At 38.0% G+C, this 21,997-nt stretch overlaps 2 protein-coding genes across 2 annotated transcripts; both read left to right on the forward strand.

Moving 5' to 3' along the window:
• The first annotated feature begins 3,774 nt into the window (after positions 1-3,774).
• On the forward strand, positions 3,775-7,348 carry LOC134650870 (E3 ubiquitin-protein ligase XIAP-like). Its single transcript, XM_063505804.1, has 3 exons — positions 3,775-3,819; positions 5,932-6,100; positions 7,056-7,348. Exons 1-3 carry the CDS (start codon positions 3,775-3,777, stop codon positions 7,346-7,348), a joined length of 507 nt encoding a protein of 168 aa, XP_063361874.1.
• A 2,859-nt stretch (positions 7,349-10,207) lies between these two features.
• Positions 10,208-21,436, forward strand: LOC134650871 (uncharacterized). The gene is made up of 6 exons (XM_063505805.1): positions 10,208-10,409; positions 11,965-12,071; positions 12,887-13,243; positions 13,864-14,210; positions 18,027-18,172; positions 21,234-21,436. Exons 1-6 carry the CDS (start codon positions 10,280-10,282, stop codon positions 21,434-21,436), a joined length of 1,290 nt encoding a protein of 429 aa, XP_063361875.1. The 5' UTR covers positions 10,208-10,279.
• The last annotated feature ends 561 nt before the right edge of the window (positions 21,437-21,997 follow it).

Here is a 21,997-nt window from a genome sequence, read left to right on the forward strand (position 1 = left end):
TGTTTTTACTACCACATTCGTCTTCAGCTTGGGCGAAAATGCTTTCGTATGTCCGAATGTGGAATCTACAGGTGGCAATTCTCAACAGGTAGTCGTCGTGAAATTTTGTGAGCAGGTTCGATGATTAAATAGTTTTTTTGTCGATTCCGTTTTTGGAAAAATTTCAAAATGGCAGAGCCATAGATTTATTATGTTATGTTTTAAGACTATGCTCGCGAGGTCCACCTACAGCTCAGAGAGCCACTAGTTTAAAATAAGTTACAGCCAAGTTCATTACTATCTATAAATTTTTTCACCTTATTGCAATGAAAAATGTATACATTTTATGAACCCGACTGTACCAAAAACAAAACACTCATGGTGTGCCTTCCAGGGGGTGTCGCTGTCGCACTATTCCTTCCGTTACCCGACAACTGACAGTTATCGCGATTTCACTCTTTTATTAAAGCCGTTAGGTCGATTTTCGAGTGAATTTTCTCCTACTAAAATTTGACCCGGATAATAAAATTTGACCCGGATAATTTAGGTAAATAGGGACAATGCGCATGCGTTGTAAAAGTATAAAAAGGGCGGTCGAATTAAATGAGATGCAGTTTCTGTGAATATTTCAAATATTTCGAACCTCTCATAGGTATATTCTGGCACAGCGACTTTGTCAGTAGAAAAGGCGGCAAAATTAAAAAGTATAGATGCGAAGAGTTGTCTTCCCATAGAACATTTGAATTTCGTGCCTTTTTCTACAGACATAGTGGGTGTGTAAAAGTACCTAAAGCCTTTTGTATGTAGATTATATACTTGGTCAACCAGATCTTGACAGTAGAAAAGGCGGCAAATTTGAAAAATGTAGGCGCGAAGGGTTATCGTCCCATATAATTTTTGAATTTCGCGACTTTTTTTACTGACAAGATTTGGTTGACCAGCTATACTTACTTTACTCTTTGGTATAGTGGTTAATAGTGTTCGGACTGGAGAGACGTTCCATATTGGACACGTGTAAGTACCTACCTACCTAATAAGGTAATATGAAGTAGATGCTGAGTAGATGTAAGATCATTGTTTTCCATTGTATTTTATCGGAAACGTTAGTATTTGTCATGCCACTCATGCTACTTCAGTCAATCTCAGTAGGTACTTTTCGTACCGAGACTGACTGAAATAGCAAGACACTTCACGTTCGTATGTTTTCGTGAAAAACGATGGAAAATAATTATTCACTACTTAGGTACATCTTGTAGGGTTTGCAGACTCGTTATTTATTTAGAGCCTATGTTCACAGAAATTTGACATTATTAATGAAAGGCATTGCCAATTTGCCATACATTTTTGTTTCAAATGCCATACAAATTAGCTTAGAGTCTGTGCGGAAAGAGAAGAGTCGTGGAATGTGTTGGGCCCCATAAATTACCACGATTCTTCTCATTCCGCACAGACTCTAGTCCTTGGCAGTCCGTCATTTTAGCTAATATATTTTGATTATAATCGTGTCCTTTTCACGATGATTTAATAGGAATATATAGTTGTCAATGTCAATATATAGCTGGTCAAGCAAATCTTGTCAGTAAAAAAGGCGCGAAATTCAAATTTTCTATGGGACGATCGATATCCCTTCGCGCCTACATTTTTCGTCCCACCTCAAAAAGTGCCCAGCGCCGCTAAAGAAGTTTTCACTTCAAAAAGTTTATTGTATAAATTTAAACTACAGTAAATCACGACCCACGAACAGTTTCGTTACTTATATAGGTACTAGTTTCTTAATCTATATTATATTGGTACAAATTGTACAGAGAGTTACTTCACTGCTATAGTTGGTACGTAGTTACATGTGTCTGTTTACTCTGTTTTGTGTATATTTTGTGTATGTTTAGCTCTTTAGGTACTTGTCTAATAAATAGAAGGCCATTTGATAGGCAATTTTATGCATTTTTGTATTTTGTGCATTAAAATTAGATTTGGTGGGTAAATCATTAAAATAAAGTTTAAATTTGCGGCATTTCGGTTAATTGTTTTGATAGAACTTTTGAGCTGAGTAACACCTCTACAATTAATAATAACTTTTGTAGGTATGCGATGTATATAACGTATTATTTACAGTAGGTACCTACTTAAATATTTATTATCCAAAAGCACTCCAAAAGAAATGTTCGAAATACCTACTTCTGTGCAGAAAAAGATATTAGAGCGTAGTTGAATTTCCAAAGAAATGACACCAATTCCATTATTCCTCCGAGCCAATTCCAATACAGTAACATATCACTAACCTAACAGCAAAGATAGTCAAAAGTCTGAGATACGAATGCAAAAATCTGTATGTGATGTGATGATCTTTACTATAAGTAAACGAAGTAAACCGAATAACGATTTACGTAATACGTACAATTATGCAGCTATTCTTAAAGATAGTGTGTATTATATTAAGAGATAAATAATACATTAATATTTTTTTGCAGAACACGAGAAAAGGAAAATCTAATGAGCATTTAAAACTTTACTCAACCAAGGACTCTGTAACATGGTCTGTAAATCATAATGCTATTGGAATAAAGATAGTGTGTATTATTATTATATTAAAAAATAAATAATACATAATACTTTTTTGCAGAACACGAGAAAAGGAAAATCTAATGAGCATTTAAAACTTTACTCAACCAAGGACTCTGTAACATCAGGTCTGTAAATCATAATGCTATTGGAATGACTGAACGTTTTTTATGATCTAGATTATCTTGTCATCGCACTGTTCGGGTTTGTGTTGAAAATTCGTCTTCTTATAGTTATGTCGCGGTTTTAATGGAAATAATACATTTATTTGGGCCAAGCATTCGTCCATATCGACGTAAGGAACATTTTTGGGTAGTAGATCGGGTAAAGGAAGTGGCAAATGACTGTCATGATGCATTTCTTGTCGTCTTTAACCATTTGACAAATATTGGCTGGCTGGCCGAACAAAGGCGAATCAGGTAAAATACTCTGGCATAGTATGCCTAGTATGGTAAAGCAAAAGCTTCTCTCTCTGCTTCAAGATCTTTGGGAAAACTCGTCATATTTATAGATGGAGGCTAGCTTGCTTAATCTAAATTGGTTAGGTACCTTTTAAAGCCGAATACAAAAGGTTGAAGTATCGATAGGAAATGCGATATCATACCTTTAATTTTCCCTTCCTTACCCCACTCTATTACCCAAAAATTAACTTTGCCCTGTGATAAGGATGGATCTTTGGCACAAATATATTTATTATTTCGATTAAAACCATCGACATAACTGACGTCAGAGCTGAATTTATCATCACTAATTGGAATTTTGTGGTGAAAGGATAATCTAGATCACGAAAAACTGTCAGTTATTCCATTATTATTACGATTTACAGATTCAAAGTGAATTTCAAAGGAATAGGAATTTAATATACCTAATCAATAAATACAATTCACCAAGGTAAATGTAACAACAATGAAATGTAATAACGATTCAGTACGTTAAAAAAGTTGTAATATTACACGAAATAAAATACCGAGAACGCAGTGTGATGTGGCTCCCTGTGGTGCTCGGTGTTTGGTACTTAGCATTAATTAAAAGCGTTTGTTTTACAGGTTAAGGACAGTAGGTGCTTTGAAATACTCGTACGGATCCACCACTATATCTTCCTAGGACCATGACCAACACTCGTTAGTACTTATCGACGTACTGACATCAATGAAAACAAGAACCAAAATACAACGAGATAGAAGAACGTTTCGCTAATACAGTACCGGCTCCATAATTATTAATTAGCGTATCCAAATGGCAAACGTGGCGTTTAATAAAGAAGCAAATCGAATCATAGCTGTAAGTATCAATTTGTTTTGTTACTTTATTTTATTACCTACTAATTGAAATTTATCACAAGCTTTTTATCGCCGATGAACTTTTCCAAAGCTTGTATTGTACTAGAATGAGACCGCGATGTCTGATCAAGTGATTAATAGGTAGAGATCTTTTTTTTTTGCTTCCATACCATAAAAAGTGTAATTCTATGACAATTGACACTCTAAACACTTCATTGTCGCAGTAAAATAAATACATACCTACACTAAATTCCATCTTAATCTTTTAGTTAGTTTCCGTCATATTTGAAGTAGCTAGAATTAGACCAAGATAAGTCTGCAACGATTTTGATAGCACACGCAGTTCAAGTGTTATTAATAAGTACGTCATAATTTCATAGAAGTTTGACGTTTAACATAAAACTTGCACTGCGTGTGCAATCAAAATCGTTGCAGACTTTTCTTGGTATAACTCTATAGGTGCCTACTTATCTATTTGCCGTTACAATTACATGAAATACAAGGTTTACTAATGAATGGGCCAAAAACGTTTCCCAAAGTATCACATCCCAAACTATGTTTCCCAAATTATCATTTCCCAAAAAAATGTTTGGCAAAACAACTTATCGCAATTTTTCAGTTAGCAATAGTCTTTTTTGGCAAGTTATTGTTTAGCAAATAATTACTTGGTCAAGTTTCATTTTATCAAGTATTATTTAGTCAAATGTATCATTAAGCATAACTTACATGTCCCAAAATATTACAAGGCATGATGGCATACAATTTACATACCAATAATAGAGGGCAGTAATTTTATTTTTGCTTTCATTTGAAATAATTTATCCCGACCTTGGTTTTTTTTATCATTTTGGTTATGTTTTATGCAAACGGATGTAATTTGTTAAACCATGAATTCTATGCATTTCGCTCTTACTGACATATTAGTGCGAGCGAGATGTAGGTACTATAGAAAGTAAATTACATGGTTACGTATATGTCAGTGTTGACACTGTCAGTGACTCATGGTTCGTTCGGGGTACTGAATGGTAACCGTAAAGTTCCAATTTTAAAAGACACGTATTTAACCGGTCAACTAATTAATCGAATTTGGGTAGTTTAAATAAATAGAAATGGCTACTAAAATTAATAGTTTGGCAACAAAAATGGAGCCTTAAAATATATCAATATGAGTTGTATTTTAATGCCGTTACAGGTTTTGATTATTTTTAGGCAGGTACCAAGTATTTATTTGGCAACTGAATTAATATATTGGAGACCATTTATGAAGCACATTTAAAAAAGAAAACGGCTATCTATTAATTAAAAAATTAAGTTCTTTTAAAATATTTTGTTTGGTCATTACACGGTCAACCTAACACGCTCCTCCTCGCTTCGCTCGTCGTCGCACCTATCAGTTGACTCTAGCAGAACACAGTAATTAATTAAGTAATTAAAAATTTAAAGATCTAATGGTATGACATTTTGATGATTAAAAATTTTAAAAACATAGTAATTTTTTTGGTACTGCATTGTACCTACCTACTATAACTTAATTTATGAAGATTACCCCCAATCTGCATTACACAGAACTGTGATTTTTTGTATTATTTCCAGTTAGAATCACGAGCTCTTTCGACCCTAATACGAGAAAAAATGTGTCCCCAAAATTTCATACAAATGCAGCAAAAACGAACGAACGAATTTAGGTTCAAATTTAAATAGTGATGCCTATTTGCCAAATTTGCAAAGTAACAATTTGAGGAAACATCTTTTTGGAATATAATATTAGCCAATAAAAAACGTTTGCTAAATAAGTTTTTGTCCTAATAACATTTGACAAAGTAAAATCATGCCAAATGATAATTTGACCAAATAAGTTATTGCGAAATGCAACTTTGCTAAAGGTTCCTTTGGGAAATGAAACTACTGCGATAAGTTTGTTGGGAAGTGAAATTTGGCGAAATGTATTTGGGCCAAACGGAAGTACACCGAAATACAAACATAATTTATACTCTTATATTATATCGATAGAGCTCATAGAAATATATTTGCAATTAAGATTAAATCATAATTTACAATTTTGTTCTCAAACTTTCACCAGAACCGCTATTTAAAGACTATTTATAACTTCCAGATGCCAGAGCAAGAGTGTCGGTACCCGCATTACGAGACCTTAGATTCCAGGCTCAAATCCTACAAACATTGGCCCCCGTCTTTGCCAACGAAGCCAGAAGAGTTAGCAGAGGCCGGTTTCTTCTATACCGGGACCGGAGACCGCACGCAATGCTTCTTTTGTGGTGGAGGTTTGAAGTCTTGGAAGCCAGGAGATGTGCCGTTAGAGTAACATGCGCGTTGGTATGACTGCGCGTTTGTGGTACGAGAAATGGGAGAGGATAATGTTCGCAGAGTTGTGGAATACTGGTGGGGAAAATAGGAGAATCTAAGGCTTCGCCATAAAGAACCATAAAGTATAAAAACAAACCTATTGTGCTTATCGAGTAAAAGCACCAGATAGTTACCTGATGTGTCCTCCAGCGAGACCGTCGCTAAGCCGATTTGAAAAGAAAACGTATTCATACTTTGCGTTTGCGGCTTCGTGTGAGGTTCACGCAATAACTGTGGAGGGCCCTTAAGAGGTCCACAGCAGATACAGACTGCAGGAAACCGACGTTTGGTAATAAGTCCTAGGAATTCGGTTACGTATACTGAAGCGGGTAAAGTTCAATGTGACCCGACCAATAAATCAAGATAGCAGTGCGTGGCTCTACAAACTCCTGTCATCTTGTGGCTTTTCAGATTTCACCCTTAGGTTTAATTTAAAGAACTACTTAGGAGCCACCAAACATTCCCAACTCCCATCGGAGCAGCTCGTGCAGAAATGTACCTATAACTTTAGAGAAATGTTGCTTTAATTGAAGCGCGGCAGCGTCGAACTTCCCCCCCTCGGAAGGGTGATTGTCCAAGCGTCGTAGCCGCGACTTCGACATTATGTATCACGTGCCTCGGAGACGTTCACGCAGTGCGAAGAACGGTTGACCGCTCAGCGGATTCGCACGACAGACGCGCTCGACGGTAAGTACTGTGGTACATCAGCGGGTACTGGAGAGAGTCGTACGTCTATACTTACACATGCGGGGATATTGGCGGAAGTCGAAGGTGAACAGGCAGTATATACCTAAATCCATTAACACAGTCTTGGATGAAGGTAACGTCACAACATACCCTCTGGAGTTCCTAAACTCATTGAGTGCTTCACAGGACTCCCAGCACACACATTATATAACCTTGAAAGTTGGAGTTCCAATCATGCTTCTTCGGAATTTGTCGCCTCCGAAAGTCCGAAGTTATGCAACGGAACCCAACTAAAAGTAATGCAGCTGCAGCGAAACCTCATCGAGGCGCAGATCCTGACGAGGTGCGGCGCCGGAGAAGCCGTGTTAATTCCGCGCATTCCCCTAATCCCGAGCAACTTCCCGTTCCGCTTCAAGTGTCTACAGTTCCCCGTGAGCGTCTGCTTCGCCATGTTCATCAACAAGTGCAGGGGCAGGTAATGGACCTGCGCACGGGCTGCTTCTCGTACGGGCAGCTGTACGCGGCGTGCTCGCGCGTTACAAGCTGCACGGGGCTGTTCGTGCTGATGCCCACCGGGAACACACAATTTTATTGCAACCCACTCTTTTGCAGTTCGGCGTTAGGTCTTATGCGAGGCCTTCTACTTCACGCCAAAGTCGATCTTCTGTCGGAATTACACTTGGGCTTGGATCCAAATCCAAGCTTTCCTCTCTCGCAGCTGGGCTTTCTGCCTAGCTTCGCCATTGGTTGTACCTATATGCCGCATTAGGCAACGATCTTGTTTCAATAATACAATGCGGGCTAGAGACCAGTTAGAGTTAGACCAAGTAAAGTCTGCAACGATTTTGATAGCATACGCAGAACGCAGTGCAAGTGTTATTTGTACGTCATAATTTCATAGAATTTTGACGTTTAATATAACACTTGCACTGCGCGTGCTATCAAAATCGTTGCAGACTTTTCTTGGTCTAACTCTAGATGCGTCTTACCTTTAGTAAGCTTTTTGATACAGCCGAATATAATGGATTTAAAGGGTTTATACTGCGCTATTCCCTCATTTTTTAAAATACCGGGATCCCGGTATTGCCTTTAAAAATACTGGTATTGAAAAATGCGTTTAAAAAGACGGGATCCCGGGATCCAGAAATACCGGGATCCCGGTATTGGGAGCCCTAGTTCACAGACAATCCAACTTCTAGACATAGCATAGTCGCGCTACCCTCTCTGCCACACATACGGTAGCGTTACTCCAACTTCGAGTCAATCCCGTGCCGTGATTGGTCCGTGTTTTTAAACGGACCAATCACGGCACGGGATTCGCTCACCTCGTCCCCCCGCACCCCCGTATTTTTGGCAGCATCGGTTTCATGAAAGAATTGGCCTAAGCTCAGTCTAGAGGTTGGATTGTCAGTGCCCTAGTTCAAATCTATAGCCCATGACCTTAGTTCACATCGCAGCACAAAAGTGCTGCACTGCAATAGTCTGCACCTGGCGGGGACCATCTCCGGATGTATCACATTGTGCGTTCGGGGATAGTATCCGCCACGTGTATCCCTTGCTTTTAGATTAAATTGCTTAAAGGGCCTCTGCGCTGTTGGCTTCGGCCCCACGTACGCCTCCCAAAGGTCCGGGACCCCATGGTCCCGTGATATTGAAAGACAGACAAATAACAATAATAATAATGTGAGCCTATAAACGTCCCACTGCTGGGCACAGGCCTCCTCTCATGCGCGAGAGGGCTTGGGCTATAGTCCCCACGCTAGCCCAATGCGGATCTGGGACTTCACATACACCTTTGAATTTCTTCGCAGATTCGAGTAATCCTATAAACCAGCGGTCGGCAACCTTTTGGCAGCCAAGGGTAACGAAGTTGACGCGGGCCGCACTTTGTTAATATTTATGACTAGACTAGACATCGTTGGTTGTCAATATTACATACAAAATAGCCAGGGGGTCTCGCGGGCCGCAAGTGACAGGTTCACGGGCTACTAAAAAAAAAGGTTCCGTTTTGTTCTTTGACGGTACGGAACTCTACAAATTTTTGTACTTAAGTAATTATTAAAAATGTAAGTACCTTTTAATCGTATTTAGATACTTTTTAGGGTTCCGTAGTCAACTAGGAACCCTTATAAAGTTTCGCCATATCCGTACCGTCTGTATGTCTGTCCGAGGCTTTGTTCCGTGATGTTTAGTGGTAGAAAGCTGCAATTTGGCATGGATACATAAATTATGCATTGCAAGAGAACGGAAAAATAAAAAGTACAATAAAAAAAATTTTAACGTCCCATACGAAATGGATTTTTTTTTATTTTTTTTAGTTACAATCGTGTGGGACATCCACAGGGACATCGTTGGTCGTTGGATAGGTCTTTCAAAAGGGATAAGGGTCTTTATCAACCACTTTTTGATAAAGTGAATATTTTCGGAAATAATCGCTCCGAAAGAAAAAAAAGATGTGTCCTCTCTCCTCTAACTTTTGAACCATGGGTCCAAAAAATATGAAAAAAAATCGTAAAACAAAAACTCAATAGAGTCAGACCGCGAAAAGTCTGCAGCGATTTTGATACCCCACGCAGTGCAAGTGTCATTTAAAAACGTCAAACTTCTATGAATTTATGACGTGTAAATAACACTTTCACTGCGTAGGCTATCAAAATTGCTGCAGACTTTTCTTGGTCTAACTCTAAATACTTTCAATTAAAACTATAGCGAATAGAATCGATCCAACCGTTTTTGAGTTATTACAAAAAGTCTTCTCTTCTTAGTAAAAATACGTACAAAGCGCTGCGAAAGTAATCGAATGGTAACTACGGAACCTTACACTGAGCATGGCCCGACATGCTCTTGGCCAATTATTATAAAATGTATTGAGTTGGCGAGTCATAGGTACCGAAATTTGTAGTCGTATCTCACCCTATTTTGAATTCATGCCAGCATGCTCGTGTATAAACGGTATAACAGAGTTGTATTGTCTATGGTTATTCATGACATTGACCGTTGACGTTTAATAACGTTCGCCTCGCCATACGTTCGCGTTCCGTTCTTTTATAAAAATAAAAAAATTAAAAATAAACTAATTTTTATTGGAATTGTTAAATTACTTCATGTTTGTGTTGTAATAATTTTAATTGGCCGTCTCGGCTGGGGTTGTTTCAGTGTGTGTTCTAAAATGGTTCATTGATAATTTTATTGAAATACTCCAGGAAAAGCGCCGAATACACGAGGTAGCCATTTCTCTATACTAATTTTAAATCGACTACCTTTTATTTTTCAAACTTTTTCCAGTGAAATCTCATCGAAAATCTGAAATAACCTCTTCGCGGCTTTGTTTTAGGTTGCCTTTGGGGTCTGGCATTATTTTAATTATAGATTAAATCGCTACCGGCTTTTCCACTGCCACTACAGCAGCGATGGGGTCTAAATGGACGGATGAATCTGCAATTCTGCGCGACTTGTCGTTTGCCCAAGGTCGCTGGGTACCTGGCGGGATCGACTCCGCTGTCGCCGGCGCGAATCCACCAGGCCACAATATGACGGAAGGTAAGAACTACCTTAATTTTAGTTATCCCTAAAAGTCTAAACCTAGTCTAAACGAAGAGGAACCTGAACCAGGTCTGACTTAATTTACTGCCTTAGTTATCCCTAAATTTGGCATAAAAACCTGGAAAGTCTCCTTGAAGCTCAATAGTAAGTGTTGATATTTAAAAAATGCTAAAATACGGTCAAAGGTAATATAATGTGGCTTCTGAATCTAGGTTTAAGCGTTAAAGATGGTGCCCTAAGCAACTGCAAAGGTAAACATAGAAAAATGTTTGTTTGCGATAGTCACAAACATGTATGAACATGTACAGACAAAAAAATGAAGAGAAACATCATCAAGAACACATAACAAAAAGGACCCAACTCACCATAATGCTAGCTGTGAATAGGAGTAATAGGAGTGGTTAATCCCGCATTGCCTAAATCAGGGGTCACCAATTAGTTTTTTCAGGGGTCCGGTTCTTAAAATAAAGTGTTTCTCCTTGAGTTTATTAAATAAGCAAAAAAATTAAATAGGTCAGGGGTTTGGTGACCCCTGGCCTAAAGGATAAAAAGATGCTTATTTAGTTCCTAGCTAAGAAATATTAGAATGTATAATGGGTGCTTTGTGTTAGAATAGAAATAGTAAAGATGAACCCTCGTCTTGAAACTTTTATTTTCATAAAATATTTCAAATTTAGGTTTCAATCTTTTATGACTTCCAGACTTCAAAAATTTGGCACAAACTTGTTATAGCTGGGAATATCAAATTAATGGTGAAAGCATTACTTTCTAAATGTTAGGACAAGAAAAGTCAAACAAATATACTCCCTTTGTTATTGACCGAAGCGTAGCGAAGGTCTACGTTTTGACTCGGGCATTTTGCTTTTGTATGTCCGGATGTTCTCCTCTACAGGTCACAATTCTCAACCGATTCTTGTGAAATTTTGTGACCAGATTCTATGAGTAAATAAAATTTTTTTGTCCATCCCGTTTTTGGAAATTTTCAAAAATGGAGGAGTTGTGATACCTCGCGCTTAAACAAATCCTCGCGCTTAAACAAATAGTCATATTGATATCATAAGAGTATTTTCTTTTTGAGACATATTTACATAGTAAATGGCAAAAAATGCAAAATTGTATTGCTGGTTTAGGCGGTATTTAGATAGGTATTTAGTTTGTACTTGAGAATGAATAGCCGAATTTCGTCAGCTTAGTTAAGAATTATCATGGCGCATTTTGTAAACAATCGCTTTTTTTGTTTGCACACAGAAAGTCTGGGTTCGATCCCCAGTAAGACATAACTTTTAGTATTTTTTTTTACTTGAACTTCGTATTTTTTTTTATAAATTAAAATCTTTGTATCGTTGATTGATCAAACCGCTGTGTGGCGCTGTCATCGTGCACGGTCCCAATAAGCTATGCTCGCGAGGTCTACAGCTCACAGAGCCACTAGTAATAAAATGTTTAAATACTGAAGTTATTAATGTAAACATGTTGGTTTCGTGGGGCTGGCATAATTGTGTAAGTGATTTTTAGTCCTAAATAATAAATAGGAAAAAAATGTTGGTTTCAGAGACAGAGGAGGAATACTACCGGCACTGGTCGTCTTTGGACCCGGGAGGCACTGGAGATTTCAGCACCGGCCCGGACTTGTACCAGATAAGGACTATGCTGGAGCTGGTGAGAACTAGATTTAGAGATTTATTTATTGTACAGTATTGATAGTATATGATTCGAGCCCTACACTCCTTGATATGATTCGAGCCCTACACTACACCTCGATATGATTCGAGCCCTACACTACACCTCGATATGATTCGAGCCCTACACTACACCTCGATATGATTCGAGCTCTACAGGATGAATAGAAAAAGAAGATGTGATACTAATATTATATATTTTCTACTAATATTATAAATTTTTATATTTATATTATTAAGGGACATCTTACACAGATCAACCTAGCCCCAAACTAAGCAAAGCTTGTACTATGGGTGCTAGGCGACGATATACATAATTATATAAATAAATACATACTTATATACATAGAAAACACCCATGTTCATCACACAAATAAATGCCCTTACCGGGATTCGAACCCAGGAGGAGGTCACTACCCACTAGGCCAGACCGGTCGTCAAAAAATATGAAAGTAGTTGTCTATTCTGTATGTCTTCACGCTTAAACCAATGAACTGATTTATATTGAATTTCTTATGGCAATAATTTGAGGAATGACAAATGACATAACATTTTTATCTATAAAGATTATATATAAAAATCAGCATTATGACCAGCAGACAAAGTAACGGACAGAAGATAGTAAAGATTAAATTGATATAGCTGGTCAACCGAATCTTGTCAGTAAAAAAAGGCGCGAAATTCAAATTTTCTATGGGACGATATCCCTTCGCGCCTACATTTTTTTCAAATTTTCCGCTTTTTTCTACTGTCAAGATCTGCTTGACCAAGTATAAAACATATTAATGCTTACAGATGCAAGATGAACATCCTCCCAATGAAGAATTGCAGTATTTCTCCGGTCCCCTCGAGATCAGAAAACCAAATCCCCAAGCGTCCCACCTCATTCCAAAAACCAAAAAAAACAGCAAAGAAAATATGCCTTCTAATAAGCCGCGAGCTCGCAACGTCGCAATCGCCTCCTTATTGGCTTTAACTTTATCCCAAGAGCCTCTGAAACTGGTTAAGCCCGAGGACTTCATAAAGCCGAGTAAGGAAGACAAGGAGATTAGAGAGAGAAGGAAGGATTCGGTGAATAAAGTTACGAACTGGTTGCAGTCGCAAGATATCACGGCTATGTTTAAGAGGAAGTCTTCGGTGAATTCTTTTAAGGTGTGTAAGTTTTTAAGTTACCAAATTTTTGATAAATTCATTTTTAACAAGCATATTCGCTCCGTGCATGACTGCGGCGTAGCCCTAGGTTATATTGTTTCTCCCCACATAGCCAATACGTCTGCTAGGGAATATACAATTTTTTATATTAAAGAAAACTTAAAAATTCACAGTTAGACAGTTGAAATTTTATATTTGATGATGATGTATTTCTTGTACTTGTACTTCGTTTTTTGCGTGATGTTACGGAACCCGTCGTGCGCGAGACCGACTCGCACTTTGCCGGTTTTAAATATTTATACAGTAGACAACTTGACAACCACTTTTTCTCTAAATTAATTTTGTATTAAGCAGAAACGTCTGCGAACGATGCTATTAAGCTTCGAAATAAATTAAAAATGGAAAAATTCTTTCGTCTTTATTGTCGCTATGAGCCTCCCTAGGGCTCATATATGGTGGAAATATTCGCTGAATTGGGTACGGTCTTGGTAGCTCAGATGGCAGAGCACTGTACTAGTGATCCAGTGGTCGTGGGTTCAACTCCCACCCAAGACCGTGAATTTTTCCGCTTTTAATTCACTTTTTCTCTATTTTACATGAATGTTTTTTTCTATTTCAAGGAGGAGAAAAGCAGCATAAAAGACAAGTCACCGGTCCACTCCAACGATAGCGTAAAATCTCCACCCGGGCAAGGAATACTCAAATCTCCACCCGGGCAAGGAATACTCAAATCTCCATCCGGGCAACAAAGTGTCAAATCTCCACCCGGGCAAGGAAGTGTCAAATCCCCACATGGGCAAGGAAGCACTAAGTCCCCAAACGGGCAGTACACTCCGTCCGCCTGGGCCGAGGAGTACTACAGGAAGGCCGTGGACAGGAGCCACGTGCGGGACCTGGTCCAAGAGGACGTGTGGGGCCGGGCCGAGCGAGCCATGAAAGAGATTGATGCTAGAAAAGAGGAAATCAGGTAAAACATTATTCTAGCCTAGTTGTGCCTAAAGGTCCCGGGTTCGAATCCCGGGAATATATCACTGGTACACTGTTAAGACAGTGTGAAGTCTCTAATTGACGACCGGTCTGGCCTAGTGGGTAGTGACCCTGCCTGCTAAGCCGATGGTCCTGGGTTCGAATCCCGGTAAGGGCATTTATTTGTGTGATGAACACTAATATTTGTTCGTGAGTCATGGGTGTTTTCTATGTATATAAGTATGTATTTATCTATATAAGTATGTATATCGTCGCCTAGCACCCATAGTACAAGCTTTGCTTAGTTTGGGGCTAGGTTGATCTGTGTAACATGTCCCTCAATATTTATTTATTTATTTTATTATTTTTTAATTGGGCAGTATACCATCTCTCTGGGAAGAGTGCAGTACTATAGGAAGGCCGTGGACAGTTTTCTGAAAGAGGAAATAAGGTAAAACATTCTTCTAGCCTAGTTGTGCCTATGGAGCTAAAGGTCCCGGGTTCCAATCCCAGGAATATATCACTAGTACACAGTTAAGACGGTGTGAAGTCTCTAAATGGGCAGTATACCGTCTTTCTGGGAAGAGTACTACAGGAAGGCCGTGGACAGTTTACTGAAAGAGGAAATAAGGTAAAACATTCTTCTAGCCTATACTTCGTTTTTTTTAGCATTAGAAATAAGGTAAACAATTGAATAATTTTACGGTTTAGGCTCACTTGTCAATGTCTCACAACAGTTTAAATTCGAAGGTAAACAATCTTATTATTATTATTTATAAAGCAGGCAGGCAGTTGAAATAACTGATAATGCCTGTATCCAGAGTCATCAACAGAGTTTTCCGTGCTGAGTAGAATTTGCGTTGTGCTTATCTAATTTGTTCTTGAACTCATTGACACTTTGGGCCGATACTACGTCTTCTGGGAGTTTGTTCCAAGCTTTGACCACTCTGTTGCTAAAGAAGTGTCTATGAGGATTATTGTAGGACCTGCCAGACACCAGCTTATACTGATGACCTCTCAGACGGTTGTTATTATTGCGTTCTAGCATCTTATGGAAGTCTTTGAGATCATAGTGTTGGGTTAGTATTTTATATGTCTCGATCAGATCTCCACGCTCTCTACGCTCCTTCAAGGTTGTGAGCTTTAGGAAGTGTAGTCTTTCTTCATAGGACATGTTTTTGAGTTTCTTCGGTTTTCTTCTCTTCTCTTCTCTCTTGTCTTGATGTGTCTTTTAATTGAAAAACATATTTTAATAATAAGTTACGGTAAATATGTAACAATTATGAATCTAATACGATCTTTTATAGTCTGCTGATAAGTAATAATTATTGATTTTTAAAAAGTGTTTTTCAATTAAAAGACGTCAAAATCGCTTACCTTCTTTCAAGTTCTTTCTAATGCTAAAAAAACGAACTATAGTTGTGTCTATGGAGCTAAAGGTCCCGGGTTCCAATCCCAGGAATATGTCACTGGTACACTGTTAAGACGGTGTGAAGTCTCTAAATGGGCAGTATACCGTCTTTCTGGGAAGAGTACTACAGGAAGGCTGTGGACAGTTTACTGAAAGAGGAAATAAGGTAAAACATTCTTCTAACCTAGTTGGTCTAGATGCTAGGAAAGAGGAAATAAGGTAAAACATTATTCTAGCCTATACTTCGTTTTTTTTTAGCATTAGAAATAAGGTAAACAATCTTGATGTGTCTTTTAATTGAAAAACATATTTTAAAAATAAGTTACGGTAAATATGTAACAATTATGAATCTAATACGATCTTTTATAGTCTTCTGCTTTCATAAGTGATAGTTATTGATTTTTAAAAAGTGTTTTTCAATTAAAAGACACGTCAAAATCGCTTACCTTCTTTCAAGTTCTTTCTAATGCTAAAAAAACGAACTATAGTTGTGCCTATGGAGCTAAAGGTCCCGGGTTCCAATCCCAGGAATATGTCACTGGTACACTGTTAAGACGGTGTGAAGTCTCTAATTGGGCAGTATACCGTCTTTCTGGGAAGAGTACTACAGGAAGGCTGTGGACAGTTTACTGAAAGAGGAAATAAGGTAAAACATTCTTCTAGCCTATACTTCGTTTTTTTAGCATTAGAAATAAGGTAAACAATCGAATAATTTTACGGTTTAGACTCACTTGTTTTAAGTCATTCGCGCGACATACAACAAACAACAACAACAAACAATAAACAAGTGAGTCTAAACCGTAAAATTATTCAATGTTAGCATGTCTCACAATAGTTTAAATTCGAAGGTAAACAATCTTATTATTATTATTTATAAAGCAGGCAGGCAGTTGAAATAACTGATAATGCCTGTATCCAGAGTCATCAACAGAGTTTTCCGTGCTGAGTAGAATTTGCGTTGTGCTTATCTAATTTGTTCTTGAACTCATTGACACTTTGGGCCGATACTACGTCTTCTGGGAGTTTGTTCCAAGCTTTGACCACTCTGTTGCTAAAGAAGTGTCTATGAGGATTATTGTAGGACCTGCCAGACACCAGCTTATACTGATGACCTCTCAGACGGTTGTTATTATTGCGTTCTAGCATCTTATGGAAGTCTTTGAGATCATAGTGTTGGGTTAGTATTTTATATGTCTCGATCAGATCTCCACGCTCTCTACGCTCCTTCAAGGTTGTGAGCTTTAGGAAGTGTAGTCTTTCTTCATAGGACATGTTTTTGAGTTTCTTCGGTTTTCTTCTCTTCTCTTCTCTCTTGTCTTGATGTGTCTTTTAATTGAAAAACATATTTTAATAATAAGTTACGGTAAATATGTAACAATTATGAATCTAATACGATCTTTTATAGTCTGCTGATAAGTAATAATTATTGATTTTTAAAAAGTGTTTTTCAATTAAAAGACGTCAAAATCGCTTACCTTCTATCAAGTTCTTTCTAATGCTAAAAAAACGAACTATAGTTGTGCCTATGGAGCTAATGGTCCCGGGTTTCAATCCCAGGAATATGTCACTGGTACACTGTTAAGACAGTGTGAAGTCTCTAAATGGGCAGTATACCGTCTTTCTGGGAAGAGTACTACAGGAAGGCCGTGGACAGTTTACTGAAAGAGGAAATAAGGTAAAACATTCTTCTAGCCTAGTTGGTCTAGATGCTAGGAAAGAGGAAATAAGGTAAAACATTCTTCTAGCCTAGTTGGTCTAGATGCTAGGAAAGAGGAAATAAGGTAAAACATTCTTCTAGCCTAGTTGGTCTAGATGCTAGGAAAGAGGAAATAAGGTAAAACATTCTTCTAGCCTAGTTGGTCTAGATGCTAGGAAAGAGGAAATAAGGTAAAACATTCTTCTAGCCTAGTTGGTCTAGATGCTAGGAAAGAGGAAATAAGGTAAAACATTCTTCTAGCCTAGTTGGTCTAGATGCTAGGAAAGAGGAAATAAGGTAGATAATAATAGATTGTGTCACAAGGGAGCAAAATGACATTTACGGCGGGGGCGTATATTTCATCCTGAGCGTAGTGCGGGATTTAAGTATTTTCCCGGTGGAATTTTGCTATCATGTGACACCACACTGCTTTTCACATCACCTATGAGGAAATGATTTTTGACGTTTTTAGGGAAAATAAATTGGACTTTTTAAAAAGAGTGTACTTTCCGTCTAAAGGCCGGCAACGCACTTACAACCCCTCTGGTGTTGCGGGTGTCCATAGGTGACGATAATCACTTACTATCAGGCGATACGTATGCTCGTTTGCCTCCTATATATTTTTTATTTCTAGCCAAAGGCCTCTCCCCTTGATTTCCATTTCCTATATCATAAAAAATATATTTAAACGTTCCAATGGATAATTCCAGAAAGCAAGAGGCAGCGGCGGAGCTGGCGGCCGAGATCGCGCGCCAGTGCGAGGCGTTAGAAACGATGAGGCCGGCAGACCCGGGTACTGGTGGAAATGAAAACACGACCACATCGGTTACTGAAGCCGACGAGGATGAGGCTGAAGGTGAATTACAACTTTTATACAGGGTGCTTCCTGTAACAGGAGCAATAAATTAAACTAAAGGCTGTACTCCTCAAACTGACCAACATTTGTTCAGCAACTTTTAAAAATTATGAATCCTTTAGACTTCCTCTTTTTCATACGAAATAAATATTGCCTTCAATGCACGCTGACATCAGTGTGTTTGACGTTGCTTGTCACGCTTTAATCATAACAAAATTTGCAATACATTGCGTCTTAGAATAAACTTTAAAGTGTAATAAGAATCAAAACACGAGTTATTTTCAAAAGTTGCTGAACAAATGTTGGTCAGTTTGAGGAGTACAGCCTACAGTTTAATTTATTGCTCCTGTTACAGGAAGCACCCTGTATTTAACACTTTTTCGTCGACTCTACTATAATGATTTCATTACGAATCACTTTAGTGCACTATAATGAATTTGAACAAAAGATATCAAAGAGCCTCTTTTTAATAAGTAGATACTTAACTAATTTTGTTTAATTGTTTAGGTTGTATTTTTTGTAACGATATAGGAGGCAAACGAGCAGACGAATCGCCTGACGGTAAGCAATTACCGTGGCCCATGGACACCCGCAACACGAGACGGGTTGTAATTGGTTGGAGGGGTTCATGGCGATAGCCGAGACCGGTTCGAATCCAGCCTTCACCACTGAAGGGCTTTGTCACTTTTTAGGGTTCCGTACCCGTAAAAACGTGACCCTATTACTAAGACTCCACTGTCCGTCTGTCTGTCACCAGGCTGTATCTCACGAACCGTGATAGCTAGACAGTTGAAATTTTCACAGATGGTGTATTTCTGTTGGCTATAACATCAAATACTGAAAACAGAATAAAATAAAGATTTAAGTGGGGCTCCCATACAACACACGCGATTTCTTTGCCGTCTTTTGCGTAATGGTACGGAACCCTTCGTGCGCGAGTCCGACTCGCACCTGGCCGGTTTTTCTTTTACAAGCTTTTATTTAGTTTCACCTGTCCCGTTGTCTGTCTGTCGGTCTGTAACCAAATCTTGCAAGTTAAATTTGATCCACTTCCCGGTTTCCGATTGAGCTGAAATTTTGCATGCATATATAAATCGGATGACAATGCAATATTATTATGACATAGAGCTGATCTGATGATGGAGACAGGAGGTGGCCATAGGAACTCTGTGATGAAACAACGCAACCTAATTGTGTTAGGGGTTTTTAGAATTGTCTCGATGAGTTTTAGTTGTCTGTCGTAAGAAAAGTACAGTCAGCGATAAAAGCTTGTACCAAAAATTACATTTTTGCCAAAAACTTATTAATATATGACATCTATTTCAGTCGACAGACACTATAACTATTATAGGGTTTAAATAAAAAAAAAAAAATTCGTGTGAAAGTTAGGTTAAGATATCTCATTATTTGTTACTTTTTACAGTTGTTATACCTACTCAGATAGCATTTCATAGTATTAAGTTTATTACAAAATATGTTTTGCATATAGGAAACTATAGGTCTACATTATAAAAAATTCTAGCTGTTTAGCTTATTTACCTACATGTTTATAAGACTGTTTGTTAGGGTGTTTCATTTTTCCAATTTTTTTATTTTTCTTTCACTTCGCTTTTCTTCTTGGTTCTACACCTATACAGAGCCCATATACCAAAAATCAGGGAAATCGGACAATATTTAGAGGTTGCGCTCTGTGGCAACTTTTGTCTATAGAAGTTAATATAGGTGCAGTAGAGGGTAGAAACAAAACTTATGTAACTTTTTGTAGTAGGTGGTGTAAAAGTGATTTGAATGAGTAGTTTTTATATTGAAGCAAGTTTTTAATTTAAAAATGAGTAATAGACGTGGAATTTGGTTATTGACAAGGTTCCTTGTGATAATTTTTTGGGCGCTTGACTTCCTTCTAAGGAACAAGTTTTGTTGTTTTTTTTGTACCATCACAATGTTGGTCTCAAAAAGATTTCCCATTTAGATCGCCAGGAGCTCTTCATCAAGCGAGGTGGATGGCAAAGGCCATATATTCACTCAAAATTGCCGTGTTTACCCGACAGCTTATGAATGTCCCAGGTATTTCAAAAAAAGAGCTGAATGGTATGAAACTAGTAGGATTTTTTGTCTGTCTCATATATGTCCGATTTTGGCATGAAGCAGTGGTAATAAGTCGATGGGCTCCCAAGAATGACTGGGACATACTACAGCTTTTAAACAGTTTTCCCGATAAAAATGTAAAAAAAAGTGCTCTTGCGGCGGCCAAGAGACATCTTTGGTATTTGTCAGAATTAAATATAGGACTAGCTTTTTTGGATGAACGTATCACAGAAGATGAAAAACAGAAGATGTTCAAGAATTTAAATAAACCAGCAAATAAAAAAGAAATGAAAAGGTTGGATGGTAAGTGTCTGAAATTGGAAGAAAAATCTCTTGGTGATTTTGTTACTACCAAAACAAGGTCGTTCTACGAATTATTTGGTGTTCAAGATGTAAGCCATTATTGTAGCCATGTAGCCGTAATACCAGAGACTTGGTCGATAGTCTGAAAGTAGTCAACGATACTGCAGAGAGGGGTATAGCTTTAATAAAAAAGTTTAATGACTGTCAAAGATGCAGGGCAAAAACAGTTCTTGCTGAGAGTCGTCGAGCATCACAGAAAATGCGTTACTAAGCGAACAAAAGAAGAGGTTTCAGCTTATGTAGCTAAATGATTACTTATTTTGTTATGGATGCATGTAAACACTGTTGTATTTTAAGTTTAGTTTTACTTTCAAATAAGTTTCAACTACTGTATTGTTCTATTTCGTAATAAGATTGAGTTACATTATTTTTTTGTGACTTTTTTGTATCTGTTCATCCAGCGCAACCTCTAAACAATGTCCGATTCACTTAAAATTTGGTATATATGCTTTTAAGATAAGCTGGACCCGGAAACCGAGCGAAGTCAGAAAAAATATCACAATATTTTTTTTCCCATACAAATGTGAAACACCCTACTGTTTGTTTCTAAATAAAAAAAAAATAAAATAGATGTGTTTAAACCTATCCTAAAATACTAATTATCATTTTCCAGGTATAGCTAAAGTCCTGCTTCCGAAGAGTCGTCACGAGTTGTACCCCGGAGACCTCTGTATTGTCTGTAAAGTGATGGCCGCTCCGGACCCACAAGAAACTTCCAAATCTGAAGCTAGCTTAGGGGTCGGGAAAGCGCGGCGCGCGAGTCCCATGCGGCTATTCGAAGTTACAATTGCGGCTCTTCGGGCCGATAACACTTAAGAGTAATTAGACAAGCACGCGCTTAATAATATTGCTGTCCCGGACCATAAGATAAAGATAAAAGATAAAAGATAGTTTATTCAAGTAGGCATAATTACAATGCGCTTATGAACGTCAAATAAAGCTACACCGGCTCCAACCCTACACCTCTGCCCCGAGAAGATTTAAATCCCCCCTCAATTGGAGGAGGGTATCCCATTATGGGACCGGCAACAAACTCGGCGGGACACATCTTTTCAAAAATAATTACATCTTATAATTAACATGCATTACGAGAAAATAAGGAAAAAAAATACAATTTAAATCACTATAGAATTCATGCAATTATACACATAAGGTGTAATAGAAATTTGATTTAGAAAATATACATATGTACATGGAATCATACAAATTCGTACATAGAGAAAAAAATACATAGAGTGCTCACTCCATACATCAGTTTTAGTACCAAAAAGACTATTAACATCTAGCATCGAGTAGCGGAACTATGAGTACTGCTACTTGACAATAGATGTAGCACCGACCGGAAAGTCTTATGCTGTTGAGATAAGACTTTCCGGT

This window comes from Cydia amplana, chromosome 9 (genome assembly GCF_948474715.1).
Source record: "Cydia amplana chromosome 9, ilCydAmpl1.1, whole genome shotgun sequence".
Lineage (NCBI taxonomy): Eukaryota > Metazoa > Arthropoda > Insecta > Lepidoptera > Tortricidae > Cydia > Cydia amplana.